Source organism: Stegostoma tigrinum, chromosome 2, assembly GCF_030684315.1.
Source record: "Stegostoma tigrinum isolate sSteTig4 chromosome 2, sSteTig4.hap1, whole genome shotgun sequence".
NCBI lineage: Eukaryota > Metazoa > Chordata > Chondrichthyes > Orectolobiformes > Stegostomatidae > Stegostoma > Stegostoma tigrinum.
Window position 1 is genome coordinate 6,975,770 of NC_081355.1, and position 19,026 is coordinate 6,994,795.

General features: G+C 42.8%; 1 protein-coding gene across 1 annotated transcript in view; it reads right to left on the reverse strand.

Annotated features, from left to right (window-relative positions):
- Positions 1 to 11,765, reverse strand: part of mrpl3 (mitochondrial ribosomal protein L3) — a 56,315-nt gene extending 44,550 nt beyond the window's left edge. Inside the window, exons 1-4 of the mRNA XM_048522001.2 lie at positions 11,654 to 11,765; positions 8,845 to 9,023; positions 5,749 to 5,840; positions 5,067 to 5,165 (exon numbers count right to left, since the gene is read on the reverse strand). Of these exons, the coding sequence (XP_048377958.2) occupies positions 5,067 to 5,165; positions 5,749 to 5,840; positions 8,845 to 9,023; positions 11,654 to 11,727 (444 nt within the window). The 5' untranslated portion in view covers positions 11,728 to 11,765. The remainder of the gene's footprint in view (positions 1 to 5,066; positions 5,166 to 5,748; positions 5,841 to 8,844; positions 9,024 to 11,653) is intronic.
- Between the last annotated feature and the right edge of the window lie 7,261 nt (positions 11,766 to 19,026).

The following is a 19,026-nucleotide window of genomic DNA, read 5'->3' on the forward strand; positions in this document are numbered from 1 at the left end:
CGATCTTATTATTCCCCTGATTGGGAGCTGTATGCCTGGGTGGACAATAAACTGGTGAGTAGCTACATTTTTGACTATATTGTTGTTTGCAAACATATGTATTACAAGCTGATCTTCACACCCTGTCACCTAAAATGAGGTGTATGCACATGGAAAAACCTAACGCAAAATAAATCAATCTTTGGATAAATTTATTCACTGTACTCAAGCCTAAAGCATGATTCCGTGTTTAGTGAAACTTAGCATGGACTGCCAGAGAAAGCAGTCAACGATGGAAGTGTGCCGTTCCCAACCCCGAATGTAGTAACATATAGCAGCCATTGTTTTACGTTATGCGAGTAAGGAAAAGTCTGCTGTTGATTAGTTTGAATAGTCTGCAGTGGAAAGGGACCACAATCAGGTGACAACCAAATCAATGGAAACATTATCATCAAGTTTTCACAGTGAAATATTCTGGCTTCATCGTCTGTAAGCAGCAAATCAGTATTCTGAAAGACACTCAAAGCTCACTGTTATGAATTCCGCTAGTTTAATGTTCTGTAGCATAAAATCACTTCCCGTGATTAGTTTTTGCACAAATCTCTAACCATATGCATCTAAAATGATCTGCATTTCAAGGTCGATTGCTTTTAATAACTACATTTTAAATGTTACTCTCTTCATTTACACTAGGTACTTGAAGCAGACAGATTTTTTCAAAATAATAAGGTTAATGCTCATACTATGGCAGTTCAGTCAAAATAGACAGTCCATCATTCTAGACAAAATCCATTTTTGTAATTGCTGCCCTTCTAAAGGCCTTACTATAAAGTCAAATTAAAACAAAGCAGAGGATATGAATAAACATAGCAAAACGGAAGCAATATTTAAAACATTATACTGACAACAACTGTCAATTCACTACCTCTAACTCAAGGCTGGCTGTGGAGCTATTTCCATTAATTTGGTCCATCCAGGGATTATTTTCAATCAATTACAGTTCATTTGGAAACTAACTGCTCACATTGATTGAGAAAATTCTCAATTCACAATTCACTCAATGAATTATTTTAAAAAGATGTTACAGTAATTTTACCAATTATTCAAACATTTTCATGGTAATCTACAACAGGTATTCTAATAGAAAAATATTTAAGTTGTGCTGAACTGTACGGAAACATGCAGAAATAAAACCACACTTTGAAAATCCTGCAGCATCCAGAGTTCGGTCTAAAAGAGAAATCACAAGCTAAAACTGTGCCAATATTTCAATAGCAAATCGTTCACACAGAGAAACTCACACCTCAAAGTTCTCATAAAAATTCGTCTGACACAGCATGACCTTGGCATCTTCACAAGCATGGCCCGATTTTACCAAAACATTGCACTCATAGTGCTTTAGGGAAAATTTCTGGTATCACAGGTTACTGACATCAACTTTACCTTCCCAAAGCAAAAAAAGAGAAGCAGGTAAATTGGGAAATATTTAATTGCAAAAATACACAATAAATTTCCCTGGGTCTGCAAATTGGTGAATTTGCTCACCCAGGTACAACACTCAGAGAATCTCTAAAAGAATCTTCTCATTGGTAAAATAATTTAAATTAGGAAAGCAAAAGCCAAAAAAATTCTTTTATTGGCATATACTCTGGCCTGTCCAACTTTCAATTATACCTTGTGCCCAGGCACAGATCAGAGAAAATATCCACTACAGTCTCAGATTAAAAGAAAAAGGCACATCACAGTGTGGTAACAAAACATGATGCATGATGTCAATTGATTGCAACTCAAGTTGCCTTTTCTGGGGTAAACCATTTATCTGCTTGTTTGCAGCTATCGTGTCTATTTATAGCAAACATGAAAACACGGCTCCAAAAACAGACTTCAGTCAATAACTAGTTAGCAGGTCCAATCTCTAAGTAGCCCAACTAGCTCGGCTGGTAGTGAACATAACATTTAACCCGGGGATATGATCTTGTGCGACGAATGTATGGATTGACTCAGCTAGCTAGATGGCTGGAATCATTCTGCAGTATATTCCAACAGCAGATTCAATCTCTATTTTGGCTGCAGTATTTCATGGAGACCCTGTCTCCTCGCTTTGATCCTGCTTAGTATAGAGTGGTGCCCCTTAAGCTAGGTAACTAAGTCTCTCTCTTGAATCAGGAGGTGTCTGTAGTCCTTCAGATTGTTAGCATTTACCCATAGCCTAAACGTATATACTAGCGGTGAAACCTTCCTGACTTCTCTGTAAATACCTAAATGCAGTTGCTGCATCCACGACAATAACTTCCTTTAGTCATCTCAAGAATCTAACATTGAACCCCGCTTTACTGATCTGCTCAGTAACATTACATGCTATATGTATTCTGTTCCCACCCAGTTCACCTTATATGACTGTTCTTGACTCTGTGACTAACTCTGCATTGTCAAGGCTGCCTGGCTCCAAATGGAAAGGGGAAAGTCACAGCCAAATATTAACGTAACCAATACCCTTCGATTAATCAACATACCGTCATCACGAACCAAATTCCCATGCCACTAATTTAATTCCCTGCATCAGATATTTGCTCAAACTTGACCAGGCAATGAAACCAAGTCATTAATCTGCAGTTATAATCTGCACAAAAGCTGCCAGACCCACTCAGTATGACCAGCAATTTCCCATTTCTGACATGAAATTATTTTATCATTTTGGACCCAAAGCCAAGCTTCAAAAAATCAAAAACTAATCAAAAACTAATCAAAAACTAATCAAAAACTAATCAAAAACTAATCAAAAACTAATCAAAAACTAATCAAAAACTAATCAAAAACACTTATCTCCACAACATCATCTGCCACAGCCTGAAACACCCTTGCTGCTGCTGAAACTTTCACTTAAAATTTTATTGCTTCGAGACTTCAATCTTCTCCAGCCCTGCCTCATCACCTTCTATAAAATCCAAATGCACTGTCCAATACAAGTTCACTCACTGCTATTGCCCTGACTGACCTACACTCAATTTTATCTATGACTTCAAATCTAACAGCCTTGTTGCGCCCTCTCAGCGAACGTGCATCCGCTACAGCCCTTCAACTCCAGTAATTTTTATAAAACTATTCCTTCCTTCTGCCATCCTCCTGCATAAGAACTCACTGTCCACTTCTTTTTGGGTTTCACTTACATTTCTCACTACTATCAACCCTTGCCCTTTAGGTGGCTTTCACTATTTTACAACTAGTTATATGCAAGTTTTCACTTTTTAAAATTTATTTTTAAGAAGATAATACTTCAAAAAAGCAGCTTCCAACACATACAAAAAAGGTTAAGCATAGATTTAGAGCACAGAATGTCATTTTCTCAAACTTTGCTGTGGGTGAATTAAAAAAAAACTTTAATCTTATGAAACAACTCTCTTTCAAGACCCAACATTTCTGGCCTCTATACCCTTTCCGACAAGGTATTTTCCCTTTTCTTTTGGATGTGTTGTGATCACCTCCGCTCTTAGACCCCGGTGACAAGGCTGGCTCATTCTGCGGATGTCATTTCTAATCAGCTTACCTTTGCAATAATTCATAATAACTTTTCATCATAATTGCTGAACTTTCAGGATCAGATCAGTTGCATGAAATTGGGAGTATCTGCGTCAAGTGATGGGTAAATTCAACAAGGTCACATTTTCAATGCTTGTAGTTTTTGTATATATCACATCGACCCATGGAACATTTATCATTGATGAAGAACATGGGGTTCTGTTGTTTATTGCACTGTTTGCGTCTCTGCACCTACCTTATTTACAAAAACACGTCACAGTGGATCATAAATTATTGCTCAGAAAGGACCCACCGAGCATGAAAACTTTTTGACAAGTTCAGCACGGGAATGCATTAGAATCATACAATGTTACAGCACATCAGTAGGCCTTTCAGCTTGCAACAGTGATAGGGTTGAGTATCCAGTCAGTAGTGCTACATGGTCTTCTGACATAATCATGCATATGACTTCTTTCAAGCATGGAGTGTAGGACACTGAGGGGTAACCTTGCAGAAGTTTATAAAATCATGACAGGTATAGATAAGGTGAATAGGAAAGATCTTTTCTCCAGCGTAGGGAGTACAAATTTAGAGGGCATAGGCTTAAGGTGAGGGGGATAGATTTAAAAGGGATCAGAGGGGCAATTTTTTCACACAGAGGATGGTGGTGTATGTGGAACAAGCTACTAGAACAAGTTGCAGAGGAGCGTAGAATCACAACGTTTAAAAGACATTTGGACAGGTATACGGATAGTGAAGGCTTAGAGGGATACAGCCCAAATGCAGGTAAATGGAACTAGTTCAGTTTAGGAAAATGGACAAGTTGGGCCAACGGGTCCGTTTCACGTTGTATGACTATTTATCGAATTCTCTTTTGAAAGATAACAACATTCCAGGTTACAGAAAAATTGGCCCCGAAGAAAAGTTATTTCCTCATGCCATCTCTAGTCCTTCTGCCAACCAGTACCTCTGTCATTGAAAGCCATTAATCCTTGATTACTCTGCCTAATCGCCTCAGGAAATAGAACACCTCTATCTAGTCTCCTTTTTTGCTCCATGGAGAACCATCTCAACCTCTCCAGATAACTTGGGTCCCTCATCTCTGGTACAGCGGTCAAAATTCGCACTAGCACCCTCTCCAAGACTTTGACATCCATCCAAAATTGTGTGGCACCGCACGGCATTGCTCGAGAAAGTTATCCTCAAAACTAGATCACAAAGATACAATGTCTCACTTTACCAAGGGTCAGGCTAGCTGCCTTTTCTTAGGATACCTGCTGCAGTTGGAAAATAAACTGAAGGTATTTCACAGAGGAGAAAATCCAGATAAATAAATGCTAAGTACAACAAATGCTGGCAATCTGAAATGAAAACAATGCAAGTCTAGAGTCAAAAATTAACTGTCTGAGTTTCACAAGAACTTCGCTTTTACAACAGGAGAAAACTGACAGACTGAAATAGTCAGAGAAATAGAGCAGCCTAACACACAGTCCTTCACAGCATATCTTAGCCCATTTGCATAAATATTTAATCATTAATAAAGCAAGACAGATAATAAAACATTTTCTTACATTAAATGGAGATGTATTTTTTCCGCCAACTACCAATGCAGGCTTCTTGCCATCATATTTTTCTTTCGGTGTATATGACACAACATGACAATCTTGAACCTGAAAGCGAAATACATTAAGAAGTCTTTTATATTGAAAAGTTTAATCTGTTTACTTTCTATTGAATAGTTTATTTGTTAACACGAATTTATGTCTGTGAGAAACATACATGGAAGCTAATATGAATTAATATTGTGTATTATGCTGGGAGATATATTTATCATTACAAACTATTCCTGCATTGCTGAGGCAACTGTAAACCACACAAAACTACACCAAGGCAGCACAGCACAAATATTATTTGCCCACCCATTTCAATCTAAGTTTCAAGGACAAAATATGTAAACTGTTGATGCTGCTTGGCCTGCTGTGTTCATCCACCTCCACACTTTGTTATCTGAGCTTTTTCACAATGCTGTTTTATCAAAATGACATCAGGTCATATTTATGCTCCCTCCTGAACCTGTTGCTTTTCTTTTCATGATTAGAAAGACAGAAAGTCTGTACATTTCACACTATTACACTCTCTATATCTTTGTTTTAAGTATTTCATTGTATTACAGATTTATGCTCTTCTAAAATCACTAAAACTAAACTGATTTCACAATTAATAGCACCTTTTATTTTCATGCCATACTTTTACCTGTAGTAATGTGACTGCATGTTTCTCACCCGCTTTCGTCCACAGAGGCATCATCCCCAACTTCACTGCAACTAGTCCAACCCTCCGAGTGCCTACCAAAAGAGAGAGATGCAAGACATGATTCATTTTTAACTGTGAAAGTCACTGCGTCATGGTTTTTTTTAACCTTATCGAACCAGACCAAATAACTATTAGGACAATCTTCCATGTGATTTGTGAAACCTATGTTCTCCTCTAATATTCCCATGCCTCTGCTGAGTTGGTTTAAAGACCTCTTAAAAATAAGAGAAAACACCCCACAAAGAACTGTATGAACTCTATTCACGCACAAACCATCCACTTGAGCCAGGTATGATCTTCCCCACAGCCGGTCCGAGGGACCCAGGAATCTAAAGCTCTCCCTCCTGAATTATCTTGACAGGCATGCATTCATCTATCTTACCCTTCTATTTCTGTGTTCACTTTCACATGATACTGGAAGCATTCTGAAGTTACTACATTTGTGACCTTGATGGCTAATTTTTTAACCTAGATCCTTAAATTCTTTGTACAAATGTAGGAAATAAAACGAAAGCATGATTGCAATCTAAAATACCCTAACTTCTTATTATTAGCATAGATGATACAACAGGAGCTCTTTTACAAAACTATGTACTTTGACCGCAAAATACACGTCAGACATTTGGACCCATGCTTCCTGTCTGTAAAATTAATCAATGAAAAATCATGGGACTTTGTGCATACATTCTCCCCAACAGAAACATGATTTCTTCAAACTTTCTTAATGCCCCTCGAGAAATGGTGTGTAGGGGTACCAGTAATCAAGGACCTCAGTTGACTGTTCTAAGAACATGGGCTTGAATCCCACTACAGCGGGTGCTGAAATGTGAATTCAATAAAATCCTGGAATAAAAACATAGTCTCATGGCAACCATGTGACCACAGCTATTAAAAACCCATCTGGTTCACTGATATCCTTTCAGGAAGGAAGTCTGAAACCCTTGATGGGCTGGCCTCCCTGTGACTCTAGAATCTAAACAATGTGGTTGACAAACTATGGAATAACATAACCCCATAATGTCCATTTCTGAATCACCTGCTACTCAACATTCAACATTGAGATCAAATATACATTAATTCCAAATACTGTCCATTTCTGAATCACCTGCTACTCAACATTCAACATTGAGATCAAATATACATTAATTCCAAATACTATCAGGTAGAATTTAACAAATGTCTCTCAGCCTTTATATTGCCCTACTGTGCAGAGATATTAGCAGGTTTACCGAAAAAAATGCAATGGTTACTGTCCGTATTGTTCTCATTCACTATTCCTCACTCTCCTCTGGCATGCCACAGATCTCCTCCCACTCTTTCACATAATTTTCACTTCTGCTGAATCCTTTACATTTTGTTTTTATTTATATCATGACCTCCAAAAGCTCCACCTCAATCCCTGCACTGGACATAATATCACTTAAATAAAAAGATTCAATTACAAAGGGGCTGCAGGAGCAAAGAAATCGGGATGTATATGCGTGCAAGTCTTTTGAGTTACGGTGTGGCTAATAAATTGTAGCATATCCAGGTTTTATTAGTCAGGGTTAGACTACAAGAGCAAGGAGGTTACGTTAAACTTGTTTCAAACACTGGTTTGATCTCACTGTATTACTGTGCCAAGCTCTGGGTACTACTCTTGACAAAATATCCAAAAGGCATTTGAAGATAATGTGGAGAAGATTCACAGGAATGGTTCCCAGATGCAGTATTTCAGTTAGATAGCTGGTTTGGAGAGATTTAGGCTGGTCTGCTTGGAGACTGTTGAGAGGAGGTTTGATGGTAATGTCCAAAATCATGAAGGATAGATTAGATATTGGAAAAAAAATTGCTCCTATCAATGGAAGGATTAAGAATGAGGGCACAGATTTATGGCAATTGAAGCAAGTAGCAACGAAGATACAAGAAGAAACATTTTTACGCTGCAAGTGGTTAATATCTGGAAGGCACTGTCTAAGACTGTGGTGGAGATAGGTTCAGTTGAGGAAGAGACTTTCAAAAATGATGTGGATTCATGGTTGAACAGAACAATGTGCAGGGTAGGGACAGGGAGATGTGAAATGACATTGTTGCACAGTTAATTTGGGCAGTCGGCATCATTGTGATGAGCTGAATGGCCTTGTTCTGCATTATATGAATTCTGGAATTCTGAGAGATCGCACGATAGTGGGGAGTCAACATAGAAAGTGATCTCATAAGTCAGGTGAGAGGCAGAAAATGATTCCTTGGCAAAACACTCCACATATTCGACTCAAGAGTGTGTACTACTGGATTGACTACCTGCAGGTTTTCAAAACGGAGAATTGCAAGCGTATCTATTTTGTTTGTATATCAAAGTACATTTTTAATTTCATTCTGTGGATCAACTTCTCACACATGAACTATCTAGGGCATGGAACAGTAAACCATTTCCTGCAAGAACTACAAAATGCAGAAGAAAGTGGAGCAGCAGTGAGCCATTTGGCACCTCAAGCCTGGTCTACCATACAACAAGGTCAAGGATGATTTTAACTTAGCTTAGAGTTCACTTTCTCGCCTGACCACCAGAATCCACGACCGCCTAGCGAATTCTACATATCCATAACCAGCTGTCAGAACAAATTCTTCAATCATTAAAGTACAGATTTTAAACATTTGCTTAGATGGCTGTACAATTCCAAATATGTCAGCAAAGGCCAGAAATTATTCTGCTTTCCTGGCATCATGAACTTGTAAGGTTTGTTTCTTTACACAACCTTATCATTTCAACTGTGATATACTTTAACAGTAATTTTTTTGAATAACTACAATAAGGCTGTGTGCTGCAACAGCCTCGACAAAACGCAACAACAATGCCACAACATTATGCAGGAAAGACTGAATCATTGAGAATATTATATATGCACATTGCTCATTATATTATTGATTGAAGGATTTTTTTAAAAAATGAAAACAACAAGATGCTCATTTATATTTTCAAATGTGAAAGATACCTGTAAAAATACACACAAATGTTTACACAAATTTTCTGCAAAACTGGATGTGGGTTTAACTAACCTGGCACCCAAGGTAACCTAGGCCATGGCTCATCTTTTAGTGGGCAAGATGTTCTGCTAGTCAACGACTTATATTCCTCAGGAACCAATCTTCTTAAATATTGAATGTTTTCTTCAGAGAGATGCTCGTGCCACCAGGTGCTCTCTACATTTGTCCTAACAAACACGAACAGTGGACACCTAGAAGAAGACAGAACACATTTTGACTCTGATAAGTTACGGTACAATTGTGCTGGTAACATTCTAAGAATCCTTTACGAAGTACTTATAACATACAATCACAGAAGTGCTGTAGTCCAGAAGGTGACCATTCACCCTATTGGGCCAACACTGGCTCTTCGAATGAGCATAAATACCTCGTGCCAATTGCCTTTTTGCCCAATCCTTGCACACTATTTCTATCAAAATGTCATCCAAAGCCCTCTTTCATGTCTCCATTGAACCTGCTTCCTCCACCAAGCTGTGTATTCCATTGGGTTTGGGGGGGGGGAAGGGAAGGGAGATGTGAGGGGGATGGGGGGGGAGATGAGGGGGGGAGAGAGATGAGGGGGGGAGAGAGATGAGGGGGGGAGAGAGATGAGGGGGGGAGAGAGATGAGGGGGGGAGAGAGATGAGGGGGGGAGAGAGATGAGGGGGGGAGAGAGATGAGGGGGGGAGAGAGATGAGGGGGGGAGAGAGATGAGGGGGGGAGAGAGATGAGGGGGGGAGAGAGATGAGGGGGGGAGAGAGATGAGGGGGGGAAGAGAGATGAGGGGGGGAAGAGAGATGAGGGGGGGAGAGAGATGAGGGGGGGAGAGAGATGAGGGGGGGAGAGAGATGAGGGGGGGAGAGAGATGAGGGGGGGAGAGAGATGAGGGGGGGAGAGAGATGAGGGGGGGAGAGAGATGAGGGGGGGAGAGAGATGAGGGGGGGAGAGAGATGAGGGGGGGAGAGAGATGAGGGGGGGAGAGAGATGAGGGGGGGAGAGAGATGAGGGGGGGAGAGAGATGAGGGGGGGAGAGAGATGAGGGGGGGAGAGAGATGGGGGGGGAGAGAGATGAGGGGGGGAGAGAGATGAGGGGGGGAGAGAGATGAGGGGGGGAGAGAGATGAGGGGGGGAGAGAGATGAGGGGGGGAGAGAGATGAGGGGGGGAGAGAGATGAGGGGGGGAGAGAGATGAGGGGGGGAGAGAGATGAGGGGGGGAGAGAGATGAGGGGGGGAGAGAGATGAGGGGGGGAGAGAGATGAGGGGGGGAGAGAGATGAGGGGGGGAGAGAGATGAGGGGGGGAGAGAGATGAGGGGGGGAGAGAGATGAGGGGGGGAGAGAGATGAGGGGGGGAGAGAGATGAGGGGGGGGAGAGAGATGAGGGGGGGGAGAGAGATGAGGGGGGGGAGAGAGATGAGGGGGGGGAGAGAGATGAGGGGGGGGAGAGAGATGAGGGGGGGGGAGAGAGATGAGGGGGGGAGAGTGGATGGGGGGGGGAGAGGATGAGGGGGGGAGTGAGATGAGGGGGGGGAGAGGATGTGGGGGGGAGGAGATGGGGGGGGAGAGAGATGGGGGGGGGAGAGAAGGGGGGGGGAGTGAGTGGGGGGGTGTGAGAGTTGGGGGGGAGGATGGGGGGGGAGAGTGATGGGGGGGAGAGATGGGGAGAGATGGGGGGGGAGGTTGTGGGGGGAGGAATGGGGGGGGAGGATGGGGGGGGAGAGTGGGGGGGGAGTGATGGGGGGGAGAGATGGGGGGGGAGGTTGGGGGGGTGAGATGGGGGGGAGAGTTGGGGGGAGAGATGGGGGGGAGAGAGATGGGGGGGGGTGAGATGGGGGGGTGGGAGATGGGGGGGGGAGAGATGGGGGGGGATGAGATGGGGGGGGGAGAGATGGGGGGGGAGAGTTGGGGGGGGGAGAGATGGGGGGGGGGTGATGGGGGGGGAGAGATGGGGGGGAGAGATGGGGGGGGGAGAGTTGGGGGGGGGAGTGATGGGGGGGCAGAGATGGGGGGGCAGTAGTGGGGGGGAGGATGGGGGGGCAGAGATGGGGGGGCAGAGATGGGGGGCAGAGATGGGGGGGAAGATGAGGGAGATGAGGGGGAGAATGGGGGGGGTGAGACGGGGATGGGGGGACTGAGACGGGGGTGGGGGGGGAGTGAGACGGGGGTGGGGGGGGAGTGAGACGGGGGTGGGGGGGGAGTGAGACGGGGGTGGGGGGGGAGTGAGACGGGGGTGGGGGGGGGTTGAGACGGGGGTGGGGGGGGTTGAGACGGGGGTGGGGGGGGTTGAGACGGGGGTGGGGGGGGTTGAGACGGGGTGGGGGGGGTTGAGACGGGGGTGGGGGGGGTTGAGACGGAAACGATGTGAGGGATGAAGAGGGGGGATGGAGGGGGTGTAGGGATGAAGAGGGGGTGGAGGGATGAAGAGGGGGATGGAGGGATGAAGAGGGGGATGGAGGGATGAAGAGGGGGATGGAGGGATGAAGAGGGGGTGTAGGGATGAAGAGGGGGTGGAGGGATGAAGAGGGGGATGGAGGGATGAAGAGGGGGGTGTAGGGATGAAGAGGGGGTGGAGGGATGAAGAGGGGGGTGGAGGGATGAAGAGGGGGGTGGAGGGATGAAGAGGGGGGTGGAGGGATGAAGAGGGGGATGGAGGGATGAAGAGGGGGATGGAGGGATGAAGAGGGGGATCAGAGTCACTGATTTCCCCCACCACCCCCTGGCTCTTCAGCTCCAATTTCCGGCCTCAGTTGCTATTGGAACCGCTGAAGAGGGACGAATGAGCCCGCCGCAACTTTAAAACACAATCCCTATCTCCCCCGCCGCCACCTTCACCAAGATCCCAACCTGTGAGCCGTGGCTCCTCTCCCGATGGTTTTCACCCCTGACAGCAAGCGCCAGGCTCCCGCCGCCGCCGCCATATCCCCCCTCGGTCCGTCACCATTCAGTGACCTTCCCTGCAACTTCCGGTGTTACGTCCGCTCAAAGGTTCCGCTCCCGTTTGGGAGCAGCAAAGGTGCTAGAACCAGAATCCCTCAGTTTGTTCAGAGTTACATACGATTCAATTAATTATAAAAATCAGGGACTTACATGTCTGGTCACGATAGTTCCAAGGAATAATGCTGCTCAAAAGTAAATAAAGCAAACTGGTTCATGCTGAAAATCTGAAGGCAGAAAATGCACAGCAGGTCTGACAAGATAACACAGTGTGGAGCTGGATGAACACAGCAGACCAAGCAGCATCTCAGGAGCACAAAAGCTGCTGCTTGACCTGCTGTGTTCATCCAGCTCCACACTTTGTTATCTGGGATTCTCCAGCATCTGCAGCTCCCATTATCTCTGATGAGCAGATCTGGCAATGGTTGTTGAAGACAAAACACTGAATTTATGTTTTAGTTTGATAATCTAAGGCCAGAATTGATTTTCTCCTTTCAGATTCACCTCTTTCACTTCTTAAAGGAAAAGCTTTGATATCCTGATTTGCTTCAGTTAACTGTATAAAGCTGTACTCTTACAGAGGGAATGGACAAGGAAAGGCCAATTGGTCCATCAAGCCTGTCCCAATCTGATGTGATATCTGAATGGTTTTGCCAACACTCTATTGCCCTTGTTGCCTCCTGTTATTGCAAAGTTTATCAGGTCAATGCTGATAAAAAGAGCAAAACGAATCAAAGAGCTGGGAAGAATAGAATATTTTCTTCCAAAAATTACTCATTTTTAAGTTATAAAAATGTCAGAAAATTGCTTTTGGTATCGGGTGACACAAACTATATTTTAAGGAATTGTTGCTTAATTTGACTGTTTTGTTCCTTCCTTACTGGTGAACATGTGGGAGGCTCCTTTCACTTTTCATTCTTGCCTTTACTTAAAACATATGGTCACCAGACTTCCCGAAGTCTAAACATATTCCAAGACAAGTCTAAGAAGACATAAGAAATAAATACCTGCCTAATTTCTAACACATGTTGCTGTTGTATATATCACCCAGTGTCCAGCCCAATCTGTCAATTTGAAATAATCCTAAAAGACGAACTCAGTTGAGTCCTTCATGTACTTTATATAAAACCATCCTGTAGCTTAAGCAAATATCGGGCTAAATCCCATTGGACCGGCAATAAATGTTAGCTTCATATCCCACAGATGAATGGGAAAAAAATGAAGCTCCTCAAGGTCCTTTGTCTTGTCCTGCAGACCATGTTTATTTTCATAGTGTCTCATGCTACTTTAATACCGATTCCATCACTTTTTCTTGTCCTCTATGATGTCACTTGAAACTAGATATTTTTTTCTCTGAAACAAAATTATTAATGTGCTGAAACAAAGTTGTGTTAGATTTTGATGCATTTTTCTCTCTTCTAAATGCACCATTCACTGGATAGCAATGAGAATTTTAACACTTCTTTTTTTCCAATTATTCAAAATCATTTTCGTTGCAAAATTCCCCGTCATCGCATCTGGCTCCACAGTTAGCATTCTTTCCCTAAAGTTATAACATTGTTAGTTCAATGTTTAGTCTAGCACTTGAGTGATAAATTCAAGCTGTTACCATGAGGGTGTGCTGCACTCTTGGAGGTATAGCATATTCAAAATTAGATTAGATTCCCTACAGTGTGGAAACAGGCCCTTTGGCCCAACAAGTCCACTCCACCCCTTGAAGCATCCTGCCCTGACCCATCCCTGTATAACCCACACACCCCTGAACACTACGGGCAATTTAGCATGGCTGATCCACATAACCTGCACATTTTTGGACTGTGGGAGGAAACCGGGGCACCTGGAGGAAGCCCATGCAGACATGGGGAGAATGTGTAAACTCCATACAGACAGACACCCGAGGCTGGAATTGAACTCAGATCCCTGGTGCTGTGAGGCTGCAGTGCTAACCACTGAGCCGCCGTGCCGCCCATAAATTGTATGTTTTGGCCTCTCGAGACCACCATGCACACACATACCAGCAGAGGGACTATTCCAGGAAAATATAATAAAAACTCTGTATCTAACAGTTCATAGTTTCAAATTATAAATGTGTCTGGCTGTTAGTGTTTCTGTCCCAAAGAACTTCACACTTTGCATTTCAGGGACATGCAAAAGACACTATTTTGGAAAAGAGCAGTGAAGTTGTCCTTCACATCCTGATCAATATTTCCTTTAACTGACATTACAAAAGAGAGATTACCTGGTCAGGGCCACACTGCTGTCTGCAAGAGTTTGCCATGCACAAACCACTGAACTACAAAAATCATGAAAGGACTTCATTAGCACTAATGCATTTTGGGACAGCCTGTGGCTGTGAAAGGGGCCACTGAAATGCAAATATTTCTTTGTATCTTTTCCTCCACGTAGGCAGCAGAAGTGAAATCGCGCAAGGTGACAACATGTGAGCAGCATCATAAAACCCATGTCAGCTAATGTGTAAATTGGCAAACAAGTGATACAGGGAGCGGTGGCACGGTGGCTCAGTGGTTAGCACTGCAGCCTTACAGCACCAGGGACCTGTGTTCAATTCCCGCTTCGGGCGACTGTCTTTGTGGAGTTTGCACACTCTCCCCGTGTCTGTGTGTGTTTCCTCTGGGTGCTCCGGTTTCCTCCCACAATCCAAAGATGTGCAGGCTGGGTGGATCAGCCACGCTAAAGTGCCCATAGTGTTCAGGGGTGTGTGGGCTATCGGGGGATGGGTCTGGGTGGGATGCTTCAAGGGGCAGCATGGACTTGTTGGGCCGAAGGGCCTGTTTCCACACTGTAGGGAATCTAATCTAATCAATGCTTCTCTGGTGCACGACACAGTGGCAAGCACATCGCTGTAAATAATTACCTGCTTCCTGGTGTTCTGCCCTTTAGTCAAGGAAAAGACAAAGACTTTTTTGCCAAATAGAGGCTTACTTTTGGGGCACAGATTTCCTCTGTAATATTTAACTGTGTTAAAACTCCCAGTCAGGTTGTTAGGAAAGTGGAAGCTGATGCGTACGCCGGCACAGTGTGTGGTATTTTAATATCTTTTTCTTCAGGATCGCTCAGCCAGCAGATGCGTGGGATGTCACAAAGCAAACTGATTCAGTTGGCACATTCCAGTAGGTGAAAGCAGCTATGTACATCTGCTGCTGGTGAAGTGACTATTGCAAGTAAGACTGAATGATTTCTAAGCAAATGCTGTACTTCTGTATCACCCCTACTGGTTTAACCAGTTCAAAGGCATATCCTGGTGTTATTTTGCAAAAATAGACATGTTGCCGTAGATTTAACATTCCAGGAATAAGCTGGTTGGGTTCGCTGATCTACATCATGTCGCTGCCTGCTTACTTAGTAAACTGTTATAGAGAAATTGACAACTCGAAACTAATATGACACTTGGATGTTAAATGCGATGAGACACAAGCTTGTTATTTATCTAGTGAGTATTGCAGTAAAAGACACATAGAGTCTTGCATTCATCAGGATAACTTGTAAGAATACCAACGTAAAAGGGGACAGCATTTAATACTTTTTGAAAAGAGAGTGCTGATTGGTTGGCAAGTGGATTCTAATTGGTAGAGGGGTTGACATGGTGAAAGCACAGTTCAAAGATGACTAACAGTTAACTGCCAAGCTTTGTTTAACTTAAACCAGGCAGTTTGGCTCTGCTTGATCAAGGCAATGCCCTGAGAAATAAACCAGAGAATGGCTGTTGACTATTTTGGAAAGTTGCAATATACAAAATGAGTGTACAGATTCTTTCAGTCTGCAAAACTCAGGGTCCTCTGTACTAACACATACCAGACCATTTCAATGTATGTAACTCAATTCTGAAGATTGCAGAACATTACAGTTAATATTAATGGGACTGATCTTTAACCCATCATACTTAAATTTAAGCTACAGCACACAAAGCTATTTTCCCTAAGTGAAAACAACAACAGCATAGATTTAAATGGCACCTGTGACTTAAAGAAACATTCCAACATGCTTCAGATTAACATTATACAACAAAGAATGACAGCAAATGTCAGAAGAAGGTAAGAAGTGGGATAACGGAAGCTTTGCCAAAGAGACAGATTCTGAGGAAAGCCTTAAAGGGGAAAACTGACAGAGAGGTGTACAGACATGAATGTAGAATAAAGGGCTTACTTGACTTTTATTTTAAGAATAGTTACTGATCAAGGTCACATGGGGCTTTGTCGTAATGACATCAGATCACATGGAATGGAAACACAAATCTGTGGGGTTCCAGAAATGTCATCTCTCTTATCAAAACTCGAATATAGCTACATTTAATTGAGGATTACTGATGTCCTCTGGTAAATGGACTGCTTTCTATTAATAATCCAGACCGATCACATTATAAAATAAAGAAGGTAATCAAGAGCTTGGGATCCAGACGATTGATGGTGAAGTGATTAAATTTGCAAATATATAACGTAAAAACTGTATTTTTCATTTTCTGCATTTTTAATTATTCTGAGTGCTGCTTACATTCTTGATTATTCAGTTGGTGGCAGAGGATAATTGCAGATAAGCTGGATCAGAGAAAACATACAAAATGAGATTTGGCTAGCAACAGTCACTGATTGGTCCTGGAGTGATGATCAATTGCTGAAGACCATGTATTTCTGCCTCTGATTGGCTCCAAGGTTGTGCGAATCGCTCTTACATCTGAGTGGTCACTCAGAAGACTTTGGGCCTCCAGAAAGGAGGGTGTTACCTTTTTCCCTGAAGTAAAGTCATCTAAAGCCAGAAGAAAGCCAGTTCATCTTTCTCTCTGATAACAAAGTGTAGAGTTGGAGACCAAGCAGCATCTTAGGAGCAGGAAAGCTGGCGTTTCGGGTCAAGACCCTTCATCAGAAATGGGATGAGGGTGTCAGTGGAGAGGGACTGGCGGAGGGCCCTTAGGCCATCTGCATGGGAAATGTGGAAAGTAATTAGATGGCTGCTTGGGGGAATTAAACTTGAGCTACAGGGAGAGAGAGGATGAGCTTGGGACTGACTGGATCACCGTACAAGAGAGTTAGCATGGTCTCAATAGGCCAAATCCGAGCTGTGATGGCTTAGTCATCGTTAGCTTTTTCAGTCTGGGCAGTATCTACCACCACAGCTGGTACATTTGGTATTGATGCGTTCGAGGCAGTGGGGGTGGATGGGAGGTTAAAATGATATTTCTTTTGGTCTTGTCATCACCCTCCTGTTGACTCCCACCACAATCCTACCCTCTCAAAGCTGGCTCTGTTTCTTCCCCTTGTGCAACTGATTGCCCCATGGATCACGAATCTGTAAATTGCATTTTAATCTCGAGAAAATGACATTCTCCAATCAAATGAAAAACCCAGTGCTATACTTCTCTGTTCTGGTATGTTCTCTAATGTACTTAACTTCAAATTGCACATTTTTAAAAAATCACTTGCATTTCTGGTTCGCTCTTATTATTCCATACTCCCCCTGCATGGGACTCAGAACCTGGGAGCTCCTTGGCTGACAGTATTGTATCACTTTCAGAAACTTTAATTAAAATGTTCTATAAGAATGAATGTTTATACAAAATCTATTGTGAGTGCACTGTATGTTGTATTCACACTGGGCCAGTTTCCCACAGGACAAGAGTGCATTAGTATGAAGTTAACTAAAGTTAAGCAGAAATGAAAATGTACTAAAGGATGCAGTTAGAGTGAGAAACTCATCCTAGTTAGGCAGTTGAATACAATGGAATAATTTGTTAGTCCACTTCAGAGAGGTGTTAAGAATAAACCACATTGACGTGGGCTTGGTGATGCATGCCTTTAAATCTCAAGTAAAATTATAACTGAACGTGTAGGAGAAAGTCAGCAGCAAGTGAGCAGAGAGAATCAGAGTTACCATTTTGAGTCCAGTATGCTCATGTTATGCTGTAGCTGCCTCCAGTGAGATGTGAATTTCAAATTGGCAGCACCTTACACCTGCAGGCAGAAGATCTAAAGTTACCAGATTTCTTTGGAGAGGTTATGTGCAGTTTCGGACATAGTCCTGGGGTAATGCTGAGAAAATTGAGGTGTCCTTTGTGTGATCAAATGCCCATTGGGATTCTTATAAATAAATATCTTCAAGAGTGTATAAATGCATTGGGAATGTCAAAGGGATCCATCAGTTCTGAAAGGCTTCTAAATCTCCCGCAATTCAAAGATTTGAAACAAAACTATCCCAGTCTCAAAAAAAGTCCTTGACATTGCACATTATCTGTTGACACAAGCCTTATGTTTAGCATTAGAAGATAATTGTTCCATGACTGATTTCACAACTTACCATTGTCACAATGGATTGCCTGTCCAGCTCCAAGTATTTATATAACATTATTGTGTACAAATCCTTGTTTTTATTTAAAATGAAGGGACTTTGCCAGTGGGTTTTCAATGAATTAGGGCATTCTTAAAATATTGGATTTGGTAATGGAGACTTGAAGTTGCTGATTATTTTGTTGTTTTGGAAGATTTTTAGGATTTTGATTCTATCGTAGTACTCATTTCATTGTATTGGGCATTCTTAGTTGATTAAAGTGGTTGTTGAATCAAAAATAATATTATCTATTATATTACATAATTATATATATTGTAATCCTAGATATACCAGGTTCTGACTGATAGTTACATTTAGAACAGACTGGACCCTCTTCCTTGCATTTACATGTGTTCATTCTGTGTGGTTCTCACTGTGATATTTATGCTCAGTGATATGCTGCACAATGTCATCATCACAAGGTAGCTCCAGGGTCCTGAAGCCCTTACAGCAATGTCCACACCTGGGTTTTTCTAGAGGTTGGGGAATTAATTGGCACTGGCATGCTCGAGGCTTTCTGTGACTAGTGGGCACCTCACGGGTTGGATAGCATTAATCCTCACCTCCCAGCATCTTAAGTGACATTTTGATTTGAATTAACAAATTTCCTTCGGAGTTTTGTCCTGTCCTGGTGTGATCCTTTAAGGGCTATTTGCTTTAGTTGATTTAGTTTGGTTTAGTTAGTTTAATTTCAAAACAGTATAAAGAAATTGCTAGCCACAAATCTAGTCACTGGAAATGGAGGCATAAACAATCTCTTAAGAAAAGGGATGGTCTTGTTTCATGTTTCATTAACTGCCTTCAGATCCAATTGTCAGCTGGGGGAGGGGGAATGGAAGGCTGAATCCTGAACCCCCACCCTGCCTGTAACCACCTATTTCAGGTTTGAACAGAGGAAGGAGTGAGTGTAAGGAAACAGAAGATTTGCACATTATAGATGTTTATAA